We start from the raw sequence: 26,616 nt of genomic DNA, 5'->3' as shown, positions 1-26,616 counted from the left end.
CGCAGTTGACGCTTTCTCTTTCTCTCTCTCCCTATCTCTCTCTCTCTCTCTCTGTCTCTCTCTCTCGCGCGCGCGCGCTCTCCCCCTCGCCCCCTCGCCCTCTCCCGCCCGATCTCTGTCGCCTTGGCGTCGTATTGCGCAGTCTGCGATTGCCTGCCGTCATTGACCCGACAGCCAAGACACTTTGCCGTCTCTTTGGTCGTCGCCTTTGTTCATCATCGTCTGTTGTCCTCATCTTCTATTAGCTGGGGCAACCCAGACATTTCGCACCCTTCCGGCCTCAAGCGTCCGGCACCTCCTACCAACTTGCAAAAAGCGAGCCAATTGCCGTCCGGCCCTTTTCCCCTTTCTTCCCTCTCTAACCGTTGGGCCAGGTGGCCGGCTTTGCCAGTTTGACGTGGCCCTCGAGTTTCTCATCATTCCCAAACCCTCGTGTCCTGTTCCGAAACTAGATTCTATCCTGTACTTTTCTCTCCTTGTCTCGCTCTCTCTTCTTCCATTCCCACCTCTGGGCTCCTCGCCTCCTTTCTCCTCGTTGTCTTCGTCCAAGTACTGCCATTGCCCGTATTCCTGGTTATTCTGTTTCGACGCAGGACGGGACCACGACAAAGGGGGAAAACGAAACCACACTCCATCTGCCCGTCTTCAACCCACAAGTAGTACAACCTCTATCTTCCCTCTCTTTTACTCCTAACTTATCGCGAACAAGACAGGCCATTGGAACTCGGGGCCAAACAAGTCCTGGGGCTTGTCGAGGAGTTATCGGCCATTTGCAAGACAACAACAACTTCGCCAGCTTAGCTATATTGACACCTACGGAGACCTATTCCACCAGTGTTGATTTGGTCAAGTTCCTCGCCTGTCATTGACGCGCTTTAGACATCTCGTCGTCTGATTATCCCTGCTCGATTCATTCGAATCTGGGTTTCCCCCCTATCTGAATCCTCTTGCTTCTCTTTTTTGTTCTTCCTGCTGCCTCGTCGCATACTCGACAACAGGCGCCTCCCTCGCCAAGTCCAATTTCCTCGCCGCGCCTTCGCATACGCATACCGGTTTCGCAACTTTTCCCTTGGCGGCCGCGTGCGTCATGAAGGATCCTGGTGTTAATGACACAACGCCGAGTGGGCGCAGGTCGCGGTCTCCGGCGTCAGCATCGCCAAAGGCGCACACGTCATCTGAAGGGGGAGGGGCCGACGCCGAACCTGCACCGTCGGCGCATGGAAAGACTACTTCTGGAGCGTCCTCGGAGGAACCGCCTGCGTCTGAATCTGACGCTCAACTCAAGCAAGAGAATGGTGTTTCGCACGAAACCGAGTGTGCATCCAGTGGAAGCGGCGGAGCCGAGCAGGCGGACAAAGACGAACAAACGCCACCTAGGTGAGTTGTCAATTTGTTTCCTTTCTCTATCCCAGCTCCATTGGTCTTGGGTCTCAGGTCTTGCTTGGGTCTTGGGCCCATCCACGATGGTCATGGTCCACCGGATCTACGACTCTGTGCCGCATCAATTCATTTGGTGGCTTTGTGCACCCTTCAGCTCATTCGCAAACCAAGTACTACTAGTTTGCTCGTGGACCGTGGCAGCCAATGTCCCGCCGGTTTTGCAAGACTGGTCGTGCATCTGGCTGGCGTGCAGCTTGACCACGGCCGGGGGACAAGTTTCGAAAGTAAAAAGAGCCTCGGGAGACGACGTTTTGCTGCCTCTGTCCCCATGATGACTGACGCCCAGGTCCGGCGGTTTGGGCAGTCCCATCCCTGTCGATCTATCCTTGGACTCGAGCGTTCCGCAGTGCGGCCGCGACGGATGGGATGAGCCTTTGTGATGCGTGCGGGCTATCAGAGGTCTGCTGCGGAAACCCAATGTCATGTTGAGAGAATTGTCGACATGCATTGACTGAGCTGGCTGCTGCTCCCTGGACAGTGGACGCCAAGTGTTGCGTCCACCCAGCAAGCACCACGCTGGATCTCGTCCCTGCACTTCTCATTTGCCTTGATTTGCACATCGCTCTTTCCATCTTCCCAATCGCAACGGTTATTTCATGCCGACTGCCAAAACGAGGTCCACTTGCATGACTGATCCGAAATGATACGCGACTTTCTTCACCTTTGACCTTTTTCTTCCCGTATCTCTATGGCCTCTTGTCTTGCGCCTTCGCTCCGCAGCAACCTGGTCCACCCTCAGCACTCATTTGCGCGTTCCGCCACCCGTCTTTCTGTCAGTTCTCAATGAACTGGCCCGTTGCTCTCGTCTGCCTGCAACGAGTCGGAAACCAGACAGTCGAGTGCGAAAAGAGACCCGAAAAGCAGAGCCTCGGAGAAGCAGCTCGCCTCTTGCCATATACCTACCCTAACACTGGGCATCCTCGCTCAATTTCTGGAGCTGCAAATGACCCAGGACCCGGGCACATGTGCATTCTCCACGTCGGCGGTTTTCCAAAAGCAACGTCACTCCCTCGCTGCTCCAACGGCCAGCCAGCGCTGGGCTCGAAGCTGTTTCTTCAACCAAAGTCTCGTTTCACGGACACACCCCGGCGCAGTTGGCACGACATAGCTCAACCGACACATGGGCCACTGGTGTCTGTTGATTCATGCCGTGTTACGCCAAAGGTTTATGCGCGCCAGACATAATTCGGCCCCTTTGACGGATTTTTTTTTTGCCTGTGAAGCCCGGCCTGACTCGCCTCTGTTCCAGTCGATGTAGAGTTACATGGCCATCAGAACACGCGCAGTTCAGAGACAAGTGTTAAAGAGTGCCTTGGCTTCGCTGTGTTTCCTGCCCTCCCTGGTCTCGTCCGAGTTGTAAGGGGAGTCAGGTCACACAGCCTGCAACTGCGCTTTGCCAGGACTTTTGCCTCGTCTGTCTCTTGTGCTTCGCAAAATCCATTCTCGTACATCACGTGTTCGCCGTGCAATGGTTCCTTGTGCGAGACAAGCGTCACCACTGATTGACTCCCCCCCACACTTGCAAAGAAAAATAAGATATATATATATATATGTGTGTGTGTGTGTGTGTGTGTGTATACATATATTCTCTCCTCCAGGCAGCGGCGGACAGGCTATGCATGCCGCAGATGAACCTCGGGGCCTATGACAAGAACAAAGATTTTACAAGAAATGTCGACTAACATGATGCTTAGACGGTTGAATGGCAACAAGAATCGCCAGGAGGACAACGAGGGTGACAGCGAGCTGAGCGATCCGGACAGCAATGTAGCATTCAACGACCTCGAGGACGAAATTGTCGTCCGTGGCCAGACCAGCAGGGGAGCGCCAAGAATGCCAAGCAGGAGCCAGACCTCAGAGGTCAACGAGGACGAGGCTATGGAAGGCGCACCAGAAGAGTCTGCCGCTTCGCATTATCCCAAACGAAAACGAAGTTCCGTCTTTAACGATTTGAGCGAGAGCAAGCTGGAAAGTGCCCACACTACAGCCCCAGAAAGGTCGCCCACTTCGCCCACTAGCACCAACAAATTGAAGCCCAACCGTCAAAGTCTCAGTGGTACAGGGTCGAAGGGCGTTTTGCTCGGAACTTGGAGGGATTCCCGCGTCCCCGATGAGGACAAGAAGCACTCTGTTTTCGGCTTCATCGATATTCGAGATCGCCTACGCACTCGGATTCAGCCCATCACGAAACACGGGGAGCCAGTGGGCGACGACTATCCCCTGCCTCCTGGTCCCGGTGCAAGTTGGGTCACCTTTGAGCGTGTCGTCTTTTCTGACCATCTTGTGGGCCTGGACCACTTCCAGATAAAGGAGTATTGTCGACTTCGATCTGAGGCTGCACCCGAGGAAACCGAGGACGGCCGGGTGGCTGCTGAGCATGCTGCCGTTCAAGAAGCAATCCGCCGCGTCAGGGAGAACCCGGCGTTGACGAGCGCGCTGCAGCCTCCTCCCATCGCATACGGGGTCGATATGCCGGAACACCTTCAACCTCCCGTTCGCCCGGAGTACAAGCGTAGGCGTGTCGGTAGTGGATACGCCGCTATTAGTCCAGCACCTCCGGAGATGGCCTCCGAGCCGGCGGCCATTCCGACTCCGCAACAGTCCATTGCGGCTCATCAATCTCGATTTTCAATCGATCCGCTCCCCGGGACTCGACCGACGCGCATTCTGATAGGATATTGGAAGCCATCAAGTGAAGACGACCCCAAGGATCGTCACGCTGTGTATGGTATTTTGGGTCAGAATGACATGTTCCGTGTCAAGGTGGTGCGAGAGACAAGAGATGGTCGGTTTGTGGACGGCAACTTTCCAGCTGGAGCAGGTGCTCTATGGATTCCTTACGAAGAGGTCGAATTTGAGCCGCATTTGAAGACTCTGAACAGGCAAGAAATCAAGGAATACTGCCGCGTTCGACAGTATCAGCTAGACCGTGGCGAAACTTCTGCTGAGCGCATTGACAATGAGACCAAGGCTGTTTACGAGGCACAGACCAGGGCTGGCACGATGCCGTACAAGCAACTCCATAACATCACGGTTCCCACATTCACAGCTTCTCCACAGACCGATAGTGATGAGCGAATGAATGGGCGACATGAATACGGTGGTCACGAGCTCCGTCCGTCGCGCCGAACTGAACCACGACCGCTCCGGGCATCACTCAGCGAGGCTGAACTACGTGCAAGCCGACTTCAGGGCGGAGAGGCTGTGGAGAGAACCAACACCTTGGCACGTCGTGAAATTGCAAGAGCTGAAGCGGCCCAAGGCCGGGCAGATCGTCATGCCATGCATAGAGAGCGCGCCGCGGCTGCTGCGGCTGCGGATGCTGCCAATGCTGCCGCCGCGGCAGCAGCAGCAGCCTCCAACATGCCTCTTGAGCACCATCCCAACCCCAACGGCCGAATGCTCTTTCACGAAACTGAGGATATGCAACGATTGAACAAGGTATGGGCTCGACAGGAAACACTCCGCATGAAAAGCAGTTTAGACGATGCCAAGATTTACGACGGCGTCAAGTATGAGCGCAGGGCAACTGGGCCTTTCATGGGGAAGCTTGTGTCACAGGGTACGATCATCAATATCGAGGGTGAGGACTATGTCGAATACCGTGTCCTCACGAAGCCTTCTTTTTTCTAAGCGTCGTATGTGCGTTGTTCATCGGTGGGCAGTTGGAGAACGACTGGTAATATTGCGGCCTACATCACGATGGCCATCGTAATACTGTCGCAACCAAGAAATGCCGAACGATTTGCGCTATGCTCCGCTGGCCGTCGGATGCATGGGTTGACTGGAGAGCAGAATGGTTGATTACTTTTTTGTGTCGAGAGAAAGACGGTTGTGACGGAATCTTTTCGTCAAGTTTGCATCTAATACTTGGTTTGCGATCGCAAAATGTGGGCGAGACTAGAATGGTACCACGGCTCGAGCCAAAAGGGCCTGCCACAAGCGAAACTTGTCTTGGTTTTCTTCTTTCCTTTTCTCACGCGGTTTGCCAACACCATTTTTTGATCTTGCTTGCTGCGAGGCTGCGGAAAACAAGGCATTTAAGGGTTTAAAAAATGACCGGGGGACGATTCTCCTAAATTTGGGTTTCTTCTTTTCTTTCAATATTTTCCTATCGTTTTGCTCGGATTTGAGGACTCGCACAGATGCACCGTTGGGGGAAAAAGTTTCAGATTGATGACACCGTCAAAGGTGTCCATGATAGTGAGCGAAGTCGGTTTGCGACGGATTCAGGATGGCAGCATTCCGTGGACACGGAGCACGGAGTTTGGTCTGTTTTATATTTGTGTGCTGTGCAGAGTGGCTTTGCTTTTCGTGTCGGTATACCCAATGTGGAAGACTTGCGTTGGTATCGTATGAGCAGTCTCTTGAAATTCAGAAGCTCTCGAATCGAGACTTGGTCAGGCTTTGCTGTGATTTAAATATGTACCCCTGGTTCTACCTCCGGTCCATGATGCTTCTCTATAACTCTCTTGATCAAGTCCCATTTTGGTTTTCATATTCCCAGCCAAGTGATTCCATTTATTCATCTTTTGAGCCAGTATCTTCAGGCTCCTCATATCCCTCCACCTTCATATCCTTGAGCCCCAGCTCCTCCTCCTCCTCGTCGGTTCGCTGATAATTCTCTCGTTTGATCTTGGGATCAGAGGCTGGCGGATCGACGAGTGGTTGCACGAAACTGCTTGCAAACGGATCCGTCAGAACGACGGTGAATTCCTTGTCGCCCCTGATGGCGGCATCCAGGCCCGCGAAGAAAGCATCCCACTGCGTCTTCTCGGAGGAACTCAGCGAGTCGCCACCTCGTCCCGCGCCATTGGCTTCGAAGATATGGCCGTGCAGGTCGTCGCGAACTTGTGTGAGGAGGCCCTCTACGGTGGTGAAGCGGCCGCCTAGCGTGCCCGGGTTGACTTGGAGTTGGAGTTCGGGGCACTCGAGACCGCACGTTTCGGATTTGAGGATATCACGGGCGAGATCGGTGGCGTCCTGTACGGTGAGCGTGATCTTCTCGCCGAGCTCTGGGATTTCGCCACCGGTTTTGACGTCGTTGGAGCGGTAGCCGCAGTGGTCGCAGACGGTGGACATGAGGACGACTTGTTTGAAATGCGGGATGTCTACCATTTTCATGTGCGTCGTGCAGGGGTGCATGCAGCCGGGACAGCTTGCTGGAAAGCTGTATACTTCGTTGGGGATGATTTCGCCGTCCGCGGCGAGGCCTGGGTTGGTAAAGTCGGCGGGTGTCTCGGAGGTGTCGCCGAGGCCCAGAAGGGCGTTTTGTTCGGGGGTCCGGGTGAATTCGCGCTTCTCCCATTTTCCGACGCCGTCTTTGAGGTCCGGTGCGATGAAGGAATTGCCGGCCGGGTCGTCGACGTAGAAGCGGAAGGGGAACGAGTCGCCAGCAAGCATGGAGCGGCCCTTGGCGATGATGGCGGAAATCTTTTCGGCAACCTCGGGGGATCCTTGTTTTCGGGCCTCTTGGTCCATCTCAAGGTCGTCAATGACGGTGCTGAGCAGACCCTCGACGTTGGTGAGTTGGCCGCGGCCGGGGGGGATCTCCAGATCCATCTCGATGAACTTGACGGTGGCGGTGTCGGACTTGACGACTTGCCGCGAGAGGTCTTGGAGACTGGTGAGACGGAGCTCGTAGTGTGTTCCTTTCGGCTGGACAGTGCCGGCAGCTTGGATCTCGTTGTTTTGCACGTTGCAGTGCTCGCAGGAGAAGGACATGACGACTACTTCACGGAAGTAGGGGATTGCCGTGAGAAGGAGACGGGTGACGCCCTGGGTGATTTATGTCAGTACTTCAGGTTGAATAGATCAGTGGTAATCTTGGTGGTGGATGGACGCACATTCTCGCCGCAGTTCATACAAAGCGATTCAATCTCCTCGACGGGCCGATACTCTTCGTCTTCCTGGGTGTCGCGATCGGCGGGGGCAGAGAAGCCGTCAACCTTGCTGCCGATAGACTCGAAGAACTCGCTCCGGTTCTGCGTCGTCTCTTCCTTCTTTTTGTCTGCAGACATGGTGCTGCTACGCTCTCTGTCACAGAGCCAAGGCGTCCAGCAAGCGTGTTTGGTGATGGTTGCAAAATTTGATGCACGTAAGTCTGCGGCTGCGATTCGGATGGAGGGGCATTGGAAATTTTGGAGGGGCAAATCCACGAAAGTTCCTCGTATCGTACGTAAGTACGGAGCAGTCGGTACAAGAGTAGGAGGATAGCAAGTACCCAGGTACATGTGGGGGTAGCCTTATGTCATTCCAGGTGGCAGTGGTGCCCTCAATGTTGCGCTGGAGGGAGCTGAAGCTTTCAGTGGTTGGTGGACACTCAGGGCCAGGGAGTTCGGAGGTGAAAAAGAGTCGGCCAATAGCGATGCAGCATTCTGACACTATGGGGTTTATAAGTTCCCATTGCCGGGTAGCCACCACGTCGAGGGCAGAGTAGGCGCTTGCCTGGGACTGTGGTTTTTTTATCGTAGTCGTAGTCGTGATGTTTCCCTTGAGCTTTGAGAAGAGGCTGTGTTGGGTGTAGAGCCGGCAACTTGACATGACCTGTCGCCTTATCCCATGAAATCCGCAAGGGAGAGCGAACTAGTTGATTTTTGCTGCTGTCCGCAAAGCAGCGCTTGCAGTCCGCCTTTGCGATTCTTGGCTCTCTGCTTGCTGCTTGCATTTGCCGACATTTTTCGAAGTTGTGGCTCGGCCGGTACCGTCTTGTTGGCGGCGGGCGCTCTTGGTGTCTTTCGACGGGTTGCTGCCTCGGGTGCTGGGAGGCTAATCTTGGTGACTCGACTGCAATGCCCGCAGGTGATCGATTTCGTTGGTCCTGCAGAGGCAGCTTCCAGTTGTCCCTGATTCTTCCGCGAAGCAGCCTGTTTTTGCAGTCTGTGTGTCTGGCGGGGCTCGAGCTTCAACACCGTCTTGTCTCCCGGGATCATGATATGTCCACAGGCGCCGCAGACGTGTTGACGCTGCACCTCGTGTTGAGCCAGGTTGTTGTGGAACATGACGTCAGCCCGTTGCTTCGTCAGATGCGCCGATGTTTCTGGTGCCGTCTGACGGAGGAGATGCGCCGCATCAGTGAGGTAGTTGAGGCCAGACAGAAGCTGATCCGAAGCCATTTTGATGTGATAGTTGCATTGCTGTTGACCCTGGTGTCCACGTTGGCCCGAAGAAAAGGACTTCCTGGCAGGCTGAGCATAGGCTTACGGGGGTGGGGTATCGATAGCGTCACGGCTTCACTGTGCAGCTACCCTGTACCCGGTATCTACACCACGAATCAACATTGTTTCTTCCCTTGTTCAATCGTCCTAGGCATCTAAGCTCTGCGGATCTCCCAAGTGATATCCTTGATGCTGACTTCCTCTCCAGCCTTTTCGTCGTAGTCAAACCATTCTCCATCTGACAGGTCAATGGCTGTAAACTTGGTTCCCGAGTCAGTACCCTCCGCCAGCCACTCTCCCTGTTGCTGACTATTAGAACCTCTCAACAATCAAAACCTGCCGTCCAGGTATGTTCCTACCTCTGGCTTGAACTCGGTGAACTCGAGCCCGCGGCAATCAAATTCAATAATTTTGTGCGTCTTGGGTGGCTCGGATTGTTCATATGCCAATGGGGCCGCTTTGATGGAGGCTGATGATTCACGCTGCCAGATGCTTCAGAAATATATTTCCCGGACAGCCTGATCTCAAGTGTGAAATACCTTGCAGTTTTTGCATCTCCACACAAAGTTGGCTCCGCCGCGGCTGCCGCTCATCTCGTTGGTTTCCTGTGGGAGATGAGAACAAACTGACCATCTGTGTTCATGCTAGGACATGCTGGGTACGCTTACGAAACGGTTCACACCCACGTAGTTATCGTGTGTCTCCCTGCACGACGTACATTGAACCTTGAACATATACCAGAACGGGTTGTCTTGGGTGTCGTCTGGCCGCAGGTTCGTCAGCCTGGTGCAGGGTTAGCTGACGTAGTATCCACGATATTGCCATTCAAGACACATACCCTGTCTGCTCAGCTTTGACGGTTAATGTAAACATCTTGGACGACAGACCAATCCACGCGCCTCGGGTGTTGCAACCGGAGCCTGAAGTAATGGACGACTCGCGTTGTTCTCTAGTCTCTGCGTTTAAAGTCGTTGTCTGTGAGCCACAGGGAAGGCCGGGCTCCCTCCTCAGCCGCCGTCCAGCAGAAGGCGCAGGACAAGTTACCACGTGACCTGAAAACCATCTCCCATTCCCTCAGCGGAGCAGCTCCCGAAGCTGGATTTCATCGGCAAATTGACATCGTCTTCTCCCCAATCAAGCCCGCTCGCCGCAAAACCTGGCCAGAAGCCCTTGTCTTTCCTCAGATGACGAACTGATGCAATCGCTCTGGACTAGAGCCGGCCAGGCTCGGCGCTGCGGGTGCAGGACCTGCAGCACTGCAATTCGTGCTGCTGGTGCACGAGCTGCCGGAGCTGCTGGACGACGCAAAGCGACATTCGCGGAAATATTCACAGCCTGTTACAGTTCGGTCTTTGCGACGGCTGCAATTGTGGATGCTGTGCGAAAAGACGATCGCAGAAGGGAGCTGGACCGGCAGTTGGAGGAAGCTAGAAGGGAACTGAGCGAATTGCAGGACAGGTCACCACCAGCGTCACCAAACGTGGGAGCCAATGCATCAAACCTGTCAATCCAGCAGATGGATACCCTTTGGAAAAGTCTCAAAGATATTTACCGAAACCGACCATTCATGAAGGAAATCGACAAACCGGCTATGATCGATGCATCCGAGCTGATCACTAACTTGAAGGAATCATACTATTATGCCCCAGGAGAACCTTTGAGGTCTCCTCCGAGGCAGATTGACTACGACCAACTGGAAAAAGCAATCATGGCTGAGGAGCAGGACAGTCGAATTAGCTCACGGGAGTCCCTCAATCAAGAACAATTGATTCGCGAATCCGAGAGTGCTGAAAACCTCGTTCAGCAATTGCTCCGCAGAGCCGAGGCACTCGATGACGGCTCAGCAGTATGCCCAACATTCGACGAAGTTATAGGGCTGGCGGCGAAAGGATACCCGAACTTTTCATTTCGATCCATAGACCCAGAAATGGCGTCAAAGAACACGGTAGTCCTGAATAGGCAAATCCGATCTCTGGTCAACGCAAAAGACCTCAGCTGGAAGGAGAAAATCGGCAGAGTTTGCTTCAACCTTCTTGTCTCGCCACATCCGCCTGATATGCATACATACAACACCCTCATCGTTGCCTTTGACAGATTGGGTTGTCATCTCTTCTCCGACGCCTTGGTCTATTCGTTTTTCCACCGGCGGTTGTTGAAACCTACTCCGTCTACCTTTATGGCAATTCTGAACCACTACATACTGACACGTAACCACGGATTGTTTCTTCGTACCCTTGCATGTCTCACTGGGCTAGAAGGCAAGTATGGTGCAAAGATGGGTAGACGACATGTCGAAGACATTGAAGATTGGGGCATGGAGAGATGGGCGGCAAACACGAAGCTCCGAACAAGCACAGGACGTTGGGTTTGGGAACATGTTCCTCTCAATTTACCGTTGGTGGAAACCATTCTAAACGGCCTGCTCCACTTCAAGCTCTTTGACGACGCTGCTTCATTATTCGTCTCCTGTATGCGTTGCGGAGTTGCTCTGAGTACCAGGGCTGTCAAACAGCTCTTTGACGAGTGTATTGCTGCTCTTGATTGGAAAGCAGCGGTGAGGTTGATTCGAGGTTTGTCGGAGAGCCGCAAGTGGCGGGAGATCTTCCTTTTACAAGAAGATATTGGCGCTGCAGCCCATCTTCTTGGCAGGGTCTTTGCTCTGGTCGATCTTTGCGGCTTCAGCAGTTACAGAGAACGAGTCGACACGAGACGCTTGATCAGCTTGGGCATATCGGAGGTCAACCTCAAGCGACTCCTGAGGTTGTTATTGAAAGCAAATCTTCGTCTACCAGAGGCATATGTACAACCCGGCAGCGTTCAAGTGGCCCACACCAGGGGAGGTGACGAGATGACTCGTTCTAAGAGCAGACTGCTGCAACTCGAGAGTATTTTGAAGGAATACGAATTTGTCCGGAAGACTACCCACTCGATTGAGAGCAAATTGTTATATCCCGAGTTTTCGCCAAGGTTTAGAGCATCTATGGCTGTACACATTGGCGCGTCGGCTATTCAAAGATCTGTGCTACTGGCTGGGGAAGTTCAACACATTGTACCACCCAGTGAATCACTGTCACTTCAGTCACCTCAAACGGGCCGCAACGTGCAACCTGCGCAGGAGGAAAGCTTGGTGGAAGAGATGGAGACAATGGCTCTAAACGATGAGTGGACGGGACAACAAGGAGGTCCGAGACGAGGGCAAGCGCAAACGGCCCTAGCAACTGCAACAGGCGGGAGGAGGAAACAGGATGGACCGGTTTCAGAGCATGTTTGCGTTGAACCAAGAGGATTACTTGCATGGCAGCGACCTCCGAACCGAGTCTACGCCGCCGGAAGGCAATGGATTGTTGGAACATGAAGCCACCAATGTATGATACCAAAATGTTGTGGCGGTGGCGGGATGATGGTTCCTCTACTGCCTCGGTTACCTTGGCTAGACAAAGATGTTATTGCATAGCGTATGTACGGAGTAGTTGTGCCATTTATTATCGATATATGTACAGTAAGTATACTCATTACTGCACTGTGCACTGGGTCACACGGAAGCGGACATAACTAGTATGTGAGGCTCCACATGTGACTGCAATTTGCTACCTAGGTACTTAAGTAGGTAGTTCGTAGTAGGGTCAACAGAAACGGAGACGTGATGAGTCAGATGTCGGATTCCTTCAGGTTGTACTCCGTATGGCCCTCAGCAGTCAGCGCGTGTCAATCAATACAGGAAGACCCTGCAAGACACGTTGGTGGAATTTGCAATTGGGATTGGTGCGAGAGTCGTCGATGAGGCGTTGGAGGGAGAAAATATCGTTGGCATCTTGGGAAACTCTGAGTGTCAGCCTTGGTCCAGTCAGATGCTGGTCCTGGTCCACGGACACCAATCGGCAGCCGGAAGTGGTTGGAGGAGCTCAAAAGTTAGAATGCTGAGACTCGAGAGCCACCTCAAGGACGAGGCGGATAGGCACACGCCCCGAGGCCTCTCTCCTCCCCTCTCCTTCTTTCCTCGCACCTGTCGCCAGCTGGCCTTACTCCGTACGCGAACAAGTAAAAAAAATCTCGCATAATGACCGTCTGACGACGCATCATCCACTCTTTTGAGGCTCGTTCATTCTTTGTTCTTGCTCCTCGTGTCTATGCCATCAACCCCGAAGCATGTTATGACTTCCCCACATCTCCATTCGCTTTCTCACGCATGGATGAGGGCCAAGGTTGAAATTTCTTTAAAATCCGGGTCAGGTCCATACGAGGCACACAACTCCAATGGCGTTTTTGTTTTGCTTCCCCATCCTGTGAAGGTGCCATGAATTGGTCCCGATGTCACTGCCCATCATTTAAATTTGTTACGGGACGATAGACAACAACAGGCAACATACCATACGCCAGACGCGGAACGACGAAAAAGTGGTAGCGAGCGAACCCCTACTCCTCTCAAGCGCTTGGCATTGTGGACGCCACCTATATTTGATGGGCTCGTCTCACGATGCCGTCGTCAATCAACAGAAAAAACTAACAGCTGTCGTAACAATAGTTTGGGGGGTTTCAAGACACGGGTGACCATCACGCGACCTTTCGGGTCCATCTCCCTCTCCACCACCAATTCGGTCTGCACTCGGGAGTCGCCGTCCATCATTGCATCTTGTCATTCGTTGAAGCGACTTTTCTCGGCTGGTATTTTGGTTCTTCGTTTCGTTCCTGCTCCTCCTTTTTCCTGCATCTTGCACTTGATCCTGTCCCGCCACTCGACGTGTTCCCGTCCCCATCATTCGCTGCCCGGCCTGGTCCTGCTCAGTCACTGAGTTCAGGGGCTGACAACGGAACACAAGGGGTTCACCACCAGGGGTAAGCCAGAGAGTCTGCGAGTCGCCAAGCGGACTTGGCCCTGTAACACGGCGGCTCAAGAGGTACCTGTGGGGAGAGCGCGCGACTAGAGAAAGAAGATTCCCTGAAGCGGAGGACAGCACTGTCAATAGGATGAAGTTTGGCAGGAAGTGAGTTTTCCCAGGATTCCCGTTTTCCCACTCCAAACTCCAAACTCCAAAAGAAAAAGAAACTTGGAGCGGGCAGAGTCACTGAGACTGGCGCTTGGCTTTGCGCAACTCGCAAAGCCTTCCGCGCAACCAGGTCCCTGAGTGGGCGGCCTCGTACATCAACTACAAGGGCCTCAAGAAACTCGTCAAAGCCCTGGCCCAGAAAGCAAGCAATGGGGAAACGGTAGATCCAGCAGGTGGGCTTCTTTTGCTATACAACCTCGTACTTCAGAGCGAGAAGAATGCCTTTGGCGGGTCTTTTCAACCCCCGGGTCCCCTAACTCGTGACCCTTGCAGAACTCTTCTTCGCCCTCGACCGTAATCTCGAAGATGTCGACTCTTTCTACAACAAGAAATTTGCCGAGGCATGCCGGCGGTTGAACATACTCCACAATCGCTATGGCCGCGTTCCCGACGTCGTTGCCACTCTCGATCAGGATGAGGTTGAGGAGGTTATGGGCGCCTTGCTCGAATTACGAACACAGCTGAGAAATCTGCAATGGTTTGGTGAGATCAACCGCAGGGGTTTTGTCAAGATTACCAAGAAACTTGATAAGAGAGTCCCGCAGATTTCCTATCAACATCGTTACATCTCTACCAAGGTTGACCCGAAGCAGTTTGCCAAAGACGGGAACATTGGCAGATTGCTTGCTGAGATCAATCGCTGGTTATCTGTCCTTAGCGATGCCCGCCAAATTGACGATTCCAAGTCTGACCGCTCTACTCGCTCACTCGGTCGTGCTTCCGCCAAGGCAATGTCCAACTTGCCACAGGACCAGCTGGACATTCTGGATCATGCTGTTCGCAGTGATGACGTCTCATCACTGAAATGTGGACTCGCAGACGCCAATATCGGCCAGGACTCCTCTGCTCAAACGTTGCTGCTCAATCTGCTTCAGCGATCCATCTCTGCCCGTTCTAGGCAGTGCATCACTTACCTTCTCACCCAAGCAAAGGATTTGGACGAGCCAGACGACATCAATGGCCGAAACTGCATCCATCGACTAGTCATTCACATTGGTCGTACAAAGTCTTCGGCACAAGATGATCGGCACCTGCAGCCGGCGGTGTCTTCTGCCGTTCCTGTCAAGGCCATCAACACCAGGGAATCCAATCTCCTTTCAGCAAATGACGAAGCGGTACAACTACTTATTTTCCTTCTAGATCAACTTGGCCAAAGCCAGCGTTTGGCTTTGATGGGTCGCGACTCCCTTGGGCGTCTTCCTTTGCATTATGCTGCCCAGTTTGGATTTGTTGTTGTCTGCCAAATCATTATGAAATACATGCAGGACTGGAACCAGTTTGACGCCAAGGACGGCATTGATGCTCCCGAATGGCATGACAGTGATGGCTTTGCACCACTTCACCTGAGTGTTATTGGGGGCCATCCATTGACTACGAAGGCACTGCTTCAAGGGGAGAATTGGCAGGGAAGCAGCGAAGCCAAGGTTCAGATTCGAAAGACCATACCAAAATCCGGTGCCTCCCTGGCCTTGGCCACAAAGTCCAACTACGAGCCAATTGTTCAAATGCTTGTTGACGCAGGTGTAGACATCAATTGGACGGATAAGACGGGCGAGACTGCCTTGCACATTGCGGCTAGATTCAGCCACGAAGCCTGTGCCCGCATTATTCTCCGTGGAAGCAACTCGCAAAAAGCCGACATCGAGGTTGCCGAAAACTCTTACTCCTGGACGCCTCTCCATGTGGCGGCCGTCGATGGGTCACTCTGTGTTGTACAGCTTCTCGTTGACGCTGGCGCCGACGTTTCCCGGCCCGACGCGTCGGGTTGGACGGCCAAGGAACACGCTGCGCTCCGTGGACACATGGATATCGCTCGTTTTCTAGCTGCTCACACGAACGAGGAGGAGGCTGTTGCGAGAGTCGCACAGGGTATGCAGCAGTCGAACCCGCCAGAGAACTCGTCCATCGATGGAAGGCGCTCCAATGTGCCAAACAGCAATACGCCGCGCCCCGCCGAGCCTGTCAAGACTTTTGGACATCGCTACCTCACCGATGAGAGCTTGGTGCTCGTGAGTCTAGGAACAATGGACATTCGAAAAGCTACAGAAGCTATTCACCTTGACAGTGTTCCTCTCGCCGAGGCTCACAGCACTCAGTTGGACACGGCACTTTCCGTAGTTGTGAGTGCCAATGGTGCTCACGGCGACCCAACCACCATCGATCTTCCAGTTCACGAGGGTATCTCAACGGAACCAATTGTTTTCAAGACAGTTGACACAACCAAGGTCACACTGTTGTTTGACATTATCCCAACCTATTCGGGAAGCGAGAAGAACAAGATTGGCCGTGCCGTTGCCATGCTCTCATCAGTAAAGCCGACCATTGGTTCTCGGCGCATGAATCTACAAGGAGACGTGTGCGTGCCTATCGTGTCCAGCAACCTGGAAGTCATTGGCACTGTCAATTTCAACTTCCTCGTCATTACGCCCTTCTCCCATCCCAATATTGAGATTACATCGCGACAGACGTACTGGAGAAAGCTCTCATCGACCATGCTGATTGGCCATCGAGGCCTGGGCAAGAATCTCACTTCCAACAAGTCACTGCAGCTTGGAGAGAACACTCTGCCATCATTCATCGCCGCTGCCAATCTTGGCGCCCAATACGTTGAATTCGACGTGCAGTTGACCAAAGATCACGTGCCTGTCATTTATCACGACTTTCTTGTCAGCGAGACGGGCATCGATGCTCCAGTACACACCCTCACGTTGGAACAGTTTCTCCACATCAACCCCGACCGGGCCAGGGATCGGGCACATAAGAATGGAGCCAACAGAGACAGCCTTGATGATCTTACCGTCCGACCCCGGAGCAGCAGCTTCGCGCCGCCCAAACGCTCCTTGTCCATGGGGTATGCTGGGACCGGAAATGAACAGATGGAGGAACGCATGAAACATACTAGGGATTTTAAGGCGAAGGGATACAAGGCCAACTCTCGAGGAAACTTTATTCAAGCCCCCTTTGCCACCTTGGAAGACTTGTTCCGCCAATTGCCAGAGGAGATTGGATTCAATATGGAGCTCAAGTATCCCATGCTTCACGAGAGCGAGGCGCACGAAATGGACACGTACGCGGTCGAGCTCAACTCATTCTGTGATACAGTCTTGTCCAAGGTGTATGATTTGGTGGGAAACCGGCACATCATCTTCAGCTCCTTCAACCCGGACATCTGTCTGTGCCTCAGCTTCAAGCAGCCTTCTATACCTATTCTGTTCCTGACGGACGCGGGTTGTAGCCCTGTGGGCGATATTCGCGCGTCATCTCTGCAGGAGGCCATTCGATTCGCCAGCCGGTGGAATCTGCTGGGCATCGTGTCTGCCGCGGAGCCGTTGATCAACAGCCCCCGTTTGGTCAGGGTGGTCAAGGAAATTGGCTTAGTTTGCGTCAGTTACGGCGTTTTGAATAACGATCCCCTCATGGTTCAGGTATGCTCTCTTGTCCGCCCCTCGTTGAAGGGTGGAATTTGTATTGATTGCTGTACAGAGACAAGTAAAGGAAGGCATAGACGCCGTCATCGTCGACAGCGTCCTAGCCATCCGAAAGGGTCTTACGAGCGGGGAATCGACTGGCGACGGATCCGATGGCTCACCCACATCGGAGGACACATTGAAACTTGGCATGGAAGCAAATTAAAGATATATACCCATTCACCCAATCGAGGCAGCTCGATGTAGGCTACTCTAAGAAGCGATATGCAAAGGGCAAATAGAATTTTTTCGGCAGGCACATGAGGGAACTTGTTCCTTGAACAACTTCACAATCGCCAAAGTCAACCGTGGATGGACGATGACAGTTTGACCTGCCTGGCCGACAGGTATACCTTGAGAGCCTGATGAGTTGTTGAAGTGTCGCTGTTGCGAGTGGCTGCAATGATGGTCAAGCATCACCGAGACCATCATGTAAACCAAAGCTCAGTCAGTCATGGGCGTCTGAGCATCCGACACCAAAGCAGCAGCAGCGGCAGCAGCAGCAGCGGCAGCAGCAGCAGCGACGCATCAAGCCGAGGCGCACGGCGAAGAGAAATGGAGCTTGGGAATATCGTCAGCTGGCATGACCCGTATTCGGCGGTAATGGGTTGTTGGCACTTTACTAGGCAGACGCATGCAGCCAGCCAGGAACTTGTTTGGCACACACACACACACGCGCACACACACACACACACCCTTGCTCGTATGACGGGGGTTTGAATACCGTTCTGGGCAACCCGTGCAGCCAAAAAGAGTCAGCCAGGCAAGGTGCACGACACGATGCATCAATCCATCATCAAACCACGACTCCCGTCACCGGGGGGCGGAGAGGTTCAGGCGCCGACGCGCAGCAGCAGCGGTCTGCGACGTCTCTCGGCCGAGTGCGTGCATGTGGTCAAAATGAATCCAAGACCTACATTGCGTCGTTGGGGCTGCGTCATGGCCTCCCACGTTGAATGTCTCGGGGCGGTTGGGCGCTGGCCGTGGCGGCCGTGATGGAGGGAATCGAGGACCGACGTACCCATGGCGAGCTGGAATTGCTTCGAGTCGGCTTCCGGATCGGGATGGTGACGGGCTGTGAATGGGCGTTGTGGGTTGGGGTGACGTCGAGAAGCTTGCGGGGGTTTGATTCTGATTCCGGAGTGTTTATTCCCCTTGTTCTGCTTCTTCCTTGCTCTGCACGTCCTGCTTGCTCGGCTCGTCGAGCGCGGGCTGGGCCGTGCTTGGCGGGTTGGGTGTGTTTTGTTTCGTTTTCTTTACTGTGGAGAAGCGAGACGTGCTGGTTTAGTTTGGGGGTGGCTTTGACGGTTGGGGATGTTTTTGTCTATTTTTTGTTTTACTTTTATTTTCTACAAGAATGGCGGTTCCCCCCCGCGGAGTCCCTGCAGGCATGTTTGTGGCATTGCCGACACGCATGTCGTCTTGAGTCGACGGTGGCCTCGCCTCGTCGTCCAAGGGCCCGTGGCTGTCCACGGACCTCGACGAACGTCGACGAACGTCCAACGTCCTTTTGGCATCGCCAACGCCGTCTCCGAACCAGACGGGCCCCGGAACCCCGACACCCCCTTCTTTCCGTCTTCAGGTGACCACGTTCCCGCACCGGGCCGGGCAAGCACTTGCTCGCCACACGCCTACACGCATGCTGCCAAGGCGCAGGCTGCCTCGTCGTCCCGAATCTCGAGTAGGCAGGCATCATCTGACAGGGTCGACATGAACGACAATGTCAACGTCCAACCAGCCCAACCCGCAACGTTGAGCAGAGGAGCGACGGGTCCCGCGCCTGGTACCCCGTCATTCGAAAACTTGACACCGACCACCGCTACTGGCGCGCTGCTTGCTGGGAGTCCGTGTCAAGTCATCCAGACTTGTCGCGGCCGGATCGTTGTTACCAGCCTGCCCGCAGGGAGTCCTTTGATGCCCTTTTTGCGTCCATGGACTTTGCCATGCATCCGTCGACCCGCCGTCTAAGCTTCAACCTCCCTCGCGCAGGCCGACACGATGCCGGCGCAGTTGGGGAAGGCCTCCAAAACAAGGGAGGGTGTGTGGGTGCTGCAATGTCCAGGCCAGGTACCTGGAGCTGCTGAAAAGATACAACGGTTGAGAGTATCTGGACTTGTTGCCACGGACGCTGCGGCGTTGTGTACGTACGCACATACAGACACACATACATGCGCACGTACGCGCAGTACGGGCGCGCTGCAGCCCAATGCACGGCAAGACGCAGCAGGCGAAAAGGAAAAGGAAAAGGAAAAGGAAAAAGAAAATCAGTCAAAGACGCGTTCCAGCAGGGATGTGGGTTGCAGTGTTCGGATGTGACAGACAGCTCGTGGCCATGGACCGCGGTCGTGGCAGTCAGTCAGTCGGTGCTGGCTTTGTGACGGCGGCGTCTCTGAATATGCTCCGTGCCGCGGGCCACCGTGGAGCACACCGTCTGACAATAACTTAGGCTAGTCTGGTCGTCCCGAGCATCTTTCCGTGTCACCATGCTGTGTCTCCCTCGTGAGACGATGGGTATTTCGTCGACGGCAGAGACGGGGCGCGTGCATCATCGTCGTGGAGCGGCCAACGTCGCGCTCTCCCCCATGGGCCGTGGGCGTCCCGACGAGAGACCACGTTGGGCATTGGAGACGTTCGTCCTTCCTGTTTGACCGGTGCCTGACGTGGCACGCGTGGTGCCGAGGACGCCGTGCCATGGTTCCGAGCCCTGTTCTCGGCCAGCGTCCTTGTTCAGCTCGCTCGCTGCATCGAGACGGCGACTGGGGGCTGCTGGCTTTGTTTTGCCGGACAACAAGAGGTCCTTCCACGCCGGATCCCAAGAAACGAATCCTCCAATATCAGAGTGATTCCAACGCGCTCCTCGACACGTCAGCCCGTCGCGGCGCCGCGGGGGTGGGAAAGCCGCATGGGCAGGGCATGCCGTGCCGGCATGAGAAACCCATGCGAGAGCCCAAGACAGAAGAAAAGGAAGCCGACATGTGTCAGATGCACACATACCGAGCATACAGTAGTGCCGCTGCCACCTACTCCATGCTGCATGCCCCGAACCACCCATGTGTATGCAGGTCAGCAAGCCGGACGGCCAGTTTCTCGGCACGGGTGGCGGCACCCCAACATCTTGGCCAGGCCTGCAAGAAGACGTCGTCATGGGTCATTTTGTTCAGTCGTGCAGTGCACCCCTCCCTGCTTTTGCCATCCACAGCTCCTGCTTCTGCGGGCAAGTCTTTGAAATCGTATTGGTCCGACTTTTGCTTTTGCCGTCCACGGATGGGTTGGGTGCGGGCCTGAGGTGAGGGAAAAGGGGGCTGCCTCGTCCGTCGCCAGGGCCACACGACGGATGTCGTTCTGCCGCCATTCCGCGCTGCTCGCTGCCCTCTCACTGCACTGGTTCGCAGCATCTTGCAAAGCAATGCAAAGGCGGATGCTACCGCAACTCCCGGTTGCGGTCCCGGTCCCGGCCCCGGCCCCGGCCCGGCCCATCACCTGTCATTTTCCCGCGCCATCCAGGACCACAAGACCGCAAGTCCGGGTAATGAAGAGCAGGGCCAGGCTGAACAAGGCCCAGGGAGCCCGTCGTGCCTCGTCCATGCTGTACTGAACTCCGTACTCCGTCCCCTCTCAGCCAGCCAGCCTTCATTTTTTGCCTACAGTGTGAGCCATCACATTGCCGTCAGTTTTGAATACCATGCCGCCGCATGTTTCTTGCATCACGCTGCTGAAGCCTGCGTGTGTCGCATACTTTTTCCAACTTGCGCGCGTTGCAAGTCGCCAGTTTCTCCGAGTTTCTCTTGTCGTCCCCGTCCAAAACACTCGGCGACCGCTGACAACAGTGTCGGCATGCTGCGTAGCTTCTTCGGCGTTTTGTTCTGTTGACGACGTCTACGCGGCTGGCTGTGGTTGGCATCACAATCCAGCCGACGAGGCGCAGATGCCGAGGCGTCCCGAGTCGCACCTCGTAGTTGCACCAAATTCCCGGCACGTCTTCCAAGGCACAGCGATGCCATCTTTGGCAGGGTCGTCGCTGACAGCTCTTTCGACTCCAGAGCGTCAGGTGCACGTCTGCCTCTTGGCGAAACAGCACTTCAGAGCTGGGCTGCGCATCGCTGCCAACGCCAAGTTGGCACATTCATTGTCCGTAGTTGAAAATGGCGCTGTTTGGCATCGCAGGTTGTGAAAAGTCCATACCGAGGAGGCGTCTAGTCCTTGCAAGTCTGGAATAGAAAGACGTACAGTCACAGTTGGTTCCTCGGTTGGAGCGCTCACATCCTCTGTCATGTGAGTGTCGGATCATGGCGCCACGACATCAGAACCAAGGCCTGCTTGCCGCCTTATGGCTCATTGGTAATTACCATCCAGACTGCCGGCCAGCCAGCCAGCCAGCCATGTCTCGAGATGCCGCAAAATCACCGTCGCTTACGCCAGCAGAACTACAACACGCCCTCGAACTGAAATGTCCGAGGTAGTCCCCGACATGACTGTGAGCGCAGCACCTGCACGGGGCAAGCCTGTTCAAGTCCCAGTCACCTGTGCCTTGGTAGCCTGCCTCAACTAGGGTTAGCCCCTGCATCTTCGCTCCTTTATCCATGACAAACCTCTGGAATATCCGCCTCGGTCCTTGCGACGACGGGCATGCAGGCTCCGTTGCACACGGATAGTGACCGGTCAAGAACATCGACAACAACTGTCGGCGAGTCCCCCGATCAACTTCTGCGGTGTGACATGTCTGCCGGCTGCATCATGCAGGCCAACTTGGGATGAGCGTGCAAGGCCTTTGCTGTTGACCGGTCAACTCTTTCTGGACTTGAAACAGAAACTGCATCTGTGAGTCCAGTTGTGAGCAGGCGACGGACTTGATGTTCCGAAATATATTGCGAAATCTCCTCGTAGCGCAGAGGAGGAGGACGCCCTGGAAGCCTGTGGTGAAGCAGCAGACACCACGGGCCATGTCAATTTCACGCTCGGAATTCCATGAGACATGTACTTCAAGAGAGGCCTACCTGTCTGCTCTGGCTTGTGATGATGTACTTGCACTGTACATGTTCGGAATACCCTCATCTGGAAACAAACGACAATGGCACCTTTTCGTAAGGCTTAGTCAGACGAAACAGGCACGAGTAACTAGGATGGATATGCAGAATTACCTGGCAAATTGCGTGCAAGCCCACAGGAGAAGACAGTAGTCTCCAGCGTTCGATCGTTGGCATGACCCGGATCGGATGGGAGGCGTTTCACTGGGTAATCAATTAGCTAATGATATCAGTGAATCTCTTCATTGGAAAAAAATTCAATGCTTGCCGGCAAATACTAGCTTTCTCTTGCGCGAATTCTTGGCCCCCTCCCCCCCGGAACAAAAAAAAAAAATCCTGCAAAACGAGACCTCACGACAGTTGAGGCGCCTGTTGTGCATGATGGAAATCTCAACTCCGACCCCACACCGGTCTGGATTGCATCCGAATTGCTTTTCATTGGCCCTAATTGGAGTTGAAATGGGCGCAAGTTTGCCGATGACAAATGAGGTATGCAATGCAGCCCCTGTGCTCCGTGTGAGGTCGAGGTCTCCTGTCACACCTTGCATAGATCTGCTGCCGTGTAACATGAGTGACGAGCCCGCATGCCCAATGACTTCAGTACTATATCTGTCTTATACAAGCGGTGAAAGCTGAGTAGACAAACAAAGTTGGGATTCTGGGGATTGCTGATGCATATTCTTGCCACGCGAATCGGCCGCCACGCCATCATGTTCAAACCCTGAGCACTGAGAGGCTGGACAGACAATACTCACGCCCAAGGTCTGTATCATCTGGCGAATGAGTTGCTGTTGCCACCAATGTCCGGAAACAGAAGCATGAGGTGTCGCCTCAACACGGGACTGGTTCCATGATGACTGCGTCGAGACCGTGGCCGAATGGGCCATGGGGAGATGTTGCCAGCGCGTTACCGGGTATGGCTGTCAAAACTCGTCAGTGGGATTTTTTTCTGTGAATGCATGCGTGCGAGTTTCAGAAGCTGGTCACGCCATCATGGTCAAGGCGAAACATTGGGCGGCACAATCTTCCAACATGAATATGAACAAAGCAATCACCGACTACCATTTACTATTCCTCGCCGCGTTGGAAAAACGGACACAAGACAGCATAAACCAAGTGCATCACGGCCATCCTCTCAGGCCATCATGATACCAGCTTTGTAGCCATCAAACAAACGATAACCACATGACAAGTGACGGAAATGTAAGGTGTCCTGGTGATGGCACATTGCCAGAAAGACGGCAAGATAAATGTGTGCGCGAAATCAAACAGCAAGGAACTGTCAGACAATCAGACAATAATACAGACGTCTTTACCATCTTACCATACGCCCTTGGCAGCTATAACGCGTGCTCAATAGCGTCTGACGGAGCATGCAACAGCTTGGTTCAGGTACCGAAAGTCACAGTCGTACTCTCACCGCAACCTTGTTAGTTTGAAAGCAGGAAATTTCCACTCCAACAGCTCAGCTAGCCAAGGCTCAGCCGCGACGTTCAGGGTCCCTTGTCCATCTTCCCAAATCTTTGTCTCTGAGAAACAATAGAGATAACCCACCGTTAGTAAGCACCCACTGGTTCCTGGCATCAAACCCAACCAGCCCAGCTCAATGCCGACGAACAGGTTGCTAGCGAAGAACTCGCCGATAGTAATTGGCAATAAAAGGCTCCCGCCACGGGTTTTGGGTTCGACGTTGGCCGAAGAAGCAGTTGGCCGATCCGATGCTGGCGTGAATGACGCCAAAAAAGCCCCAACTGACGGCAATAATAATTCTATCAAAGCCGGCGGGATAGGAAGTACCAAGCTTGTAGGATTAGATTCCACCAACTAGCGCATCATGGCAGTGCTGGATGGCCCAAGTGGTAGCATATTGCGATAGACAGACTGGATGACGGCGTGTGAGGCGGGCTGGATTGCGCCACCAGGTGAATGTTGATACTTTGGATCGACTGAAGGGAGTGTTGGGACGGGTTTCCGGACGCTGACTCGCGGCGGGCCAATTCCCATTTGGTGGTCAAGACATGTCGAGTGCCTCGGAAAGTCAAACAAGGTGACAGACATATTCATTCGGCCGGGCAAAGGATTGTGCATCATCGTATCTGCACCGGTACTTTCCGATGCCTTGCCGTCTTACCCTTTCTGATACCTGTCAGCTTGTCCAAGGCAGTCTCAAAATACTCGGAAGCGGAGCCCATTTGCTGTTTGGACATGGAGGTGCGCACCTCACGTTGCTGCTCAACAAAAACCCACAATCGCCACCGCCTGGGGTCCACACACACGATGACGCTTCCTGACAACTTGCTGCAGAGGACTAGTACTAGATTCTCCCAGGAGGGGGAATCGATCGAATCGAGGATGAATAGTGGAGTGATACCGGGGGGGGGGAACAAATACGCCTGCCAAGGGCGTTTTTGACGACAAGAGGTTTGCTGCTGTTACCACTCGGCAACCTATCGCCATTCAGAGGCAGCTGTATTGGGTTGCATTTTGATACTAGTTGGGTAGTGATTTCCCCACGTCAAGATGTCGATCAGGAAACATTCCACACTTTCCGAAGAATCGTCGTGGTGGGAAGCGGAAGCGGAAGCGGAAGTGGAAGTGGAAGGGGAGGCGGCGGCCACGGGCAATCACGTGAGGCCAGGGGATCCAAAATCTCCCAAGTTCAAGTCGGATCCGATAGCATGGATGAGGCTGGTGGGACGCAGCTCGGGCGGGGCGTCCGGACATCTGTGCGCGGTGCCAGTACGTACCGGTACGGAGTACTGCTACAACGACTAGTGTGCGTCTGAATCTCCGATAAGGCGATGCAGCGGTACCAAGCGATTGCCGTGCCATGTGCCAGCCAGTCTGGACGGTCCTTTTGGGCTTGGGTCTGCTGTGGCGTTGTGGGCACTCGGCTGAGCTGCCCCTTCCCTAACCTGCCAGCGTACGGATGCCTGCGCGGCCTGTAACATTTGAACAAGTCAACGAGGCTTGCGCTTGCTTAGTTTCGAGGATCGGCGCCTGCGGGCGGCGTTGAATTGGAAAGCTGTCAGAACATTTGTGGCGTGACTTGGAGTCGGCAAGGGTTGGTCGATTATACTAAGAAATCGGCCGGCGAAGAGAGTCGACCAGACTGCATGTGGTCCCAGGAAATGGCGCCGGCCATGACATCGACGGAGAGGCGCTAATAACAACTGCGAAACGACTCGGAAACACACCCCCCGCAGCCTGACCCCTTTGTGCTGTGCGCTGTGCGCTGTGCGCTGTGCGTTGTGCGTTGTGCGTTGTGCGTGTGCGTGTGCGTGTGCGTGTGCGTGCCTAGGCAGGCACGTATGACGCGACGCTGCAGGGCTAGTCTGCAGCCACCACACAGGACGCAAACCACAACCCACAACCCACAACCCACAACGGCTTGCGGAGGTGACCAGACCAGTTCGCGCTGGACCGAGGCTGTGCCAGTGCCAAGTGAACTTATTATGAGGTGACACCGATGCTTGTTCAGCTGGGCAACCTCTACTCCGTACTCCGTAGTTGTAGTACATTAAGTAGTTAGTGTGGCCTGAACGGGCAGCCTCGCCTAGGCAAAGTCTCACGCCCACCACTGGACAGACGCATCTCGGCGCGTCTCGCCAGGCCTCAGGTGAAACGCCCTGCAATAATAATACCATCGTTTTATTACTACTCCGCATTGGATACCGTGCCATGTACTCCGTATGCGGCCTTCTCCCACCGGCGGCGATAATGCTGCTGGCACACATTCGGCATTCGGAACCCGCGGCCGGGGATTTAACCCACAGTTCGCAGCAGATGTCGGTTCCTTCCGTACGAGCTCTTCAGCCCTATCTTCTTTGGGCCGACATGATGTGAAGTGAAGAATGTGTGAGGCGTTACGCGTACGTGTGCGACGGAGGGCGCCAAGGCCGAGACGTGACAGCTCCGACCATCATGGGTGAAGTCTACGCTTGTTTATCCCCCCCTTTTGTGGACGACGCGATGCGTCTCAAGCCGACTTTGTTTTCCTGATGAGCGTATACATAATTCCATGTGGTCCGTCGTCGCCTTGTGGCTTGAGCTTGTCAGTGTGGATGCAAATGACAGTGAAATGCGATTGGGCAGCCATTCGATGCCAGACGCCCGGAGAACCCGCTGTGGAGTCACGCCATTTTTACTGCTCCCGTCCCCTGAACCCTACTCAATCAAGTACTACGTACGTGGGATAAGTATGAACTCCTCTGTAAAGGCCGAGACGCCGCGGGCGTCATGTTTTTAAGCTTTCCAACAACCTGTTTCCATCATCGCGTATCGCGTAACGGCACGAATGCAGACGTCACGTGACGTGCCGCTGTTGAGATGGCCGGCTCCGTCGCCGCAAAGGTCGTCAGCGTTCCTGCTTCACCCCCGTCGATTCCGGTGGCATGTACGTATGCACCCGGTGCGAGTCCGTAGCCGTCACATCGACGTGGGCTTGCTCAGTTCAGCACCCACAGACGCAGTGTACTACGTG

At 54.3% G+C, this 26,616-nt stretch overlaps 6 protein-coding genes across 6 annotated transcripts; 3 read left to right on the top strand and 3 right to left on the bottom strand.

Annotated features, from left to right (window-relative positions):
* Positions 1-3,126: 3,126 nt before the first annotated feature.
* MAM_04051 (uncharacterized protein) lies at positions 3,127-5,073 on the top strand (the record flags this gene model as incomplete). The annotated part of the gene is made up of 1 exon (XM_040822850.1): positions 3,127-5,073. The coding sequence occupies one exon, from the start codon at positions 3,127-3,129 to the stop codon at positions 5,071-5,073; it is 1,947 nt and encodes a 648-aa protein (XP_040679356.1).
* An 888-nt stretch (positions 5,074-5,961) lies between these two features.
* On the bottom strand, positions 5,962-7,460 carry MAM_04050 (zinc finger protein zpr1; the record flags this gene model as incomplete). The annotated part of the gene is made up of 2 exons (XM_040822849.1): positions 5,962-7,218; positions 7,287-7,460. 2 exons carry the CDS (start codon positions 7,458-7,460, stop codon positions 5,962-5,964), a joined length of 1,431 nt encoding a protein of 476 aa, XP_040679355.1.
* Positions 7,461-7,994: 534 nt separating this feature from the next.
* Positions 7,995-8,555, bottom strand: MAM_04049 (DUF866 domain protein; the record flags this gene model as incomplete). The annotated part of the gene is made up of 1 exon (XM_040822848.1): positions 7,995-8,555. The coding sequence occupies one exon, from the start codon at positions 8,553-8,555 to the stop codon at positions 7,995-7,997; it is 561 nt and encodes a 186-aa protein (XP_040679354.1).
* A 197-nt stretch (positions 8,556-8,752) lies between these two features.
* MAM_04048 (DUF866 domain protein) lies at positions 8,753-9,470 on the bottom strand (the record flags this gene model as incomplete). The annotated part of the gene is made up of 4 exons (XM_040822847.1): positions 8,753-8,896; positions 8,957-9,066; positions 9,316-9,380; positions 9,436-9,470. 4 exons carry the CDS (start codon positions 9,468-9,470, stop codon positions 8,753-8,755), a joined length of 354 nt encoding a protein of 117 aa, XP_040679353.1.
* A 322-nt stretch (positions 9,471-9,792) lies between these two features.
* On the top strand, positions 9,793-11,952 carry MAM_04047 (uncharacterized protein; the record flags this gene model as incomplete). The annotated part of the gene is made up of 1 exon (XM_040822846.1): positions 9,793-11,952. One exon carries the CDS (start codon positions 9,793-9,795, stop codon positions 11,950-11,952), a length of 2,160 nt encoding a protein of 719 aa, XP_040679352.1.
* Positions 11,953-13,562: 1,610 nt separating this feature from the next.
* On the top strand, positions 13,563-17,275 carry MAM_04046 (glycerophosphodiester phosphodiesterase GDE1; the record flags this gene model as incomplete). The annotated part of the gene is made up of 4 exons (XM_040822845.1): positions 13,563-13,579; positions 13,697-13,815; positions 13,916-17,067; positions 17,126-17,275. 4 exons carry the CDS (start codon positions 13,563-13,565, stop codon positions 17,273-17,275), a joined length of 3,438 nt encoding a protein of 1,145 aa, XP_040679351.1.
* Between the last annotated feature and the right edge of the window lie 9,341 nt (positions 17,276-26,616).

The sequence above is a fragment of the Metarhizium album genome (assembly GCF_000804445.1).
Source record: "Metarhizium album ARSEF 1941 chromosome Unknown scaffold_8, whole genome shotgun sequence".
NCBI classification, from domain to species: Eukaryota; Fungi; Ascomycota; class Sordariomycetes; order Hypocreales; family Clavicipitaceae; genus Metarhizium; species Metarhizium album.
This window is presented reverse-complemented; position numbering and strand designations above follow the sequence as displayed.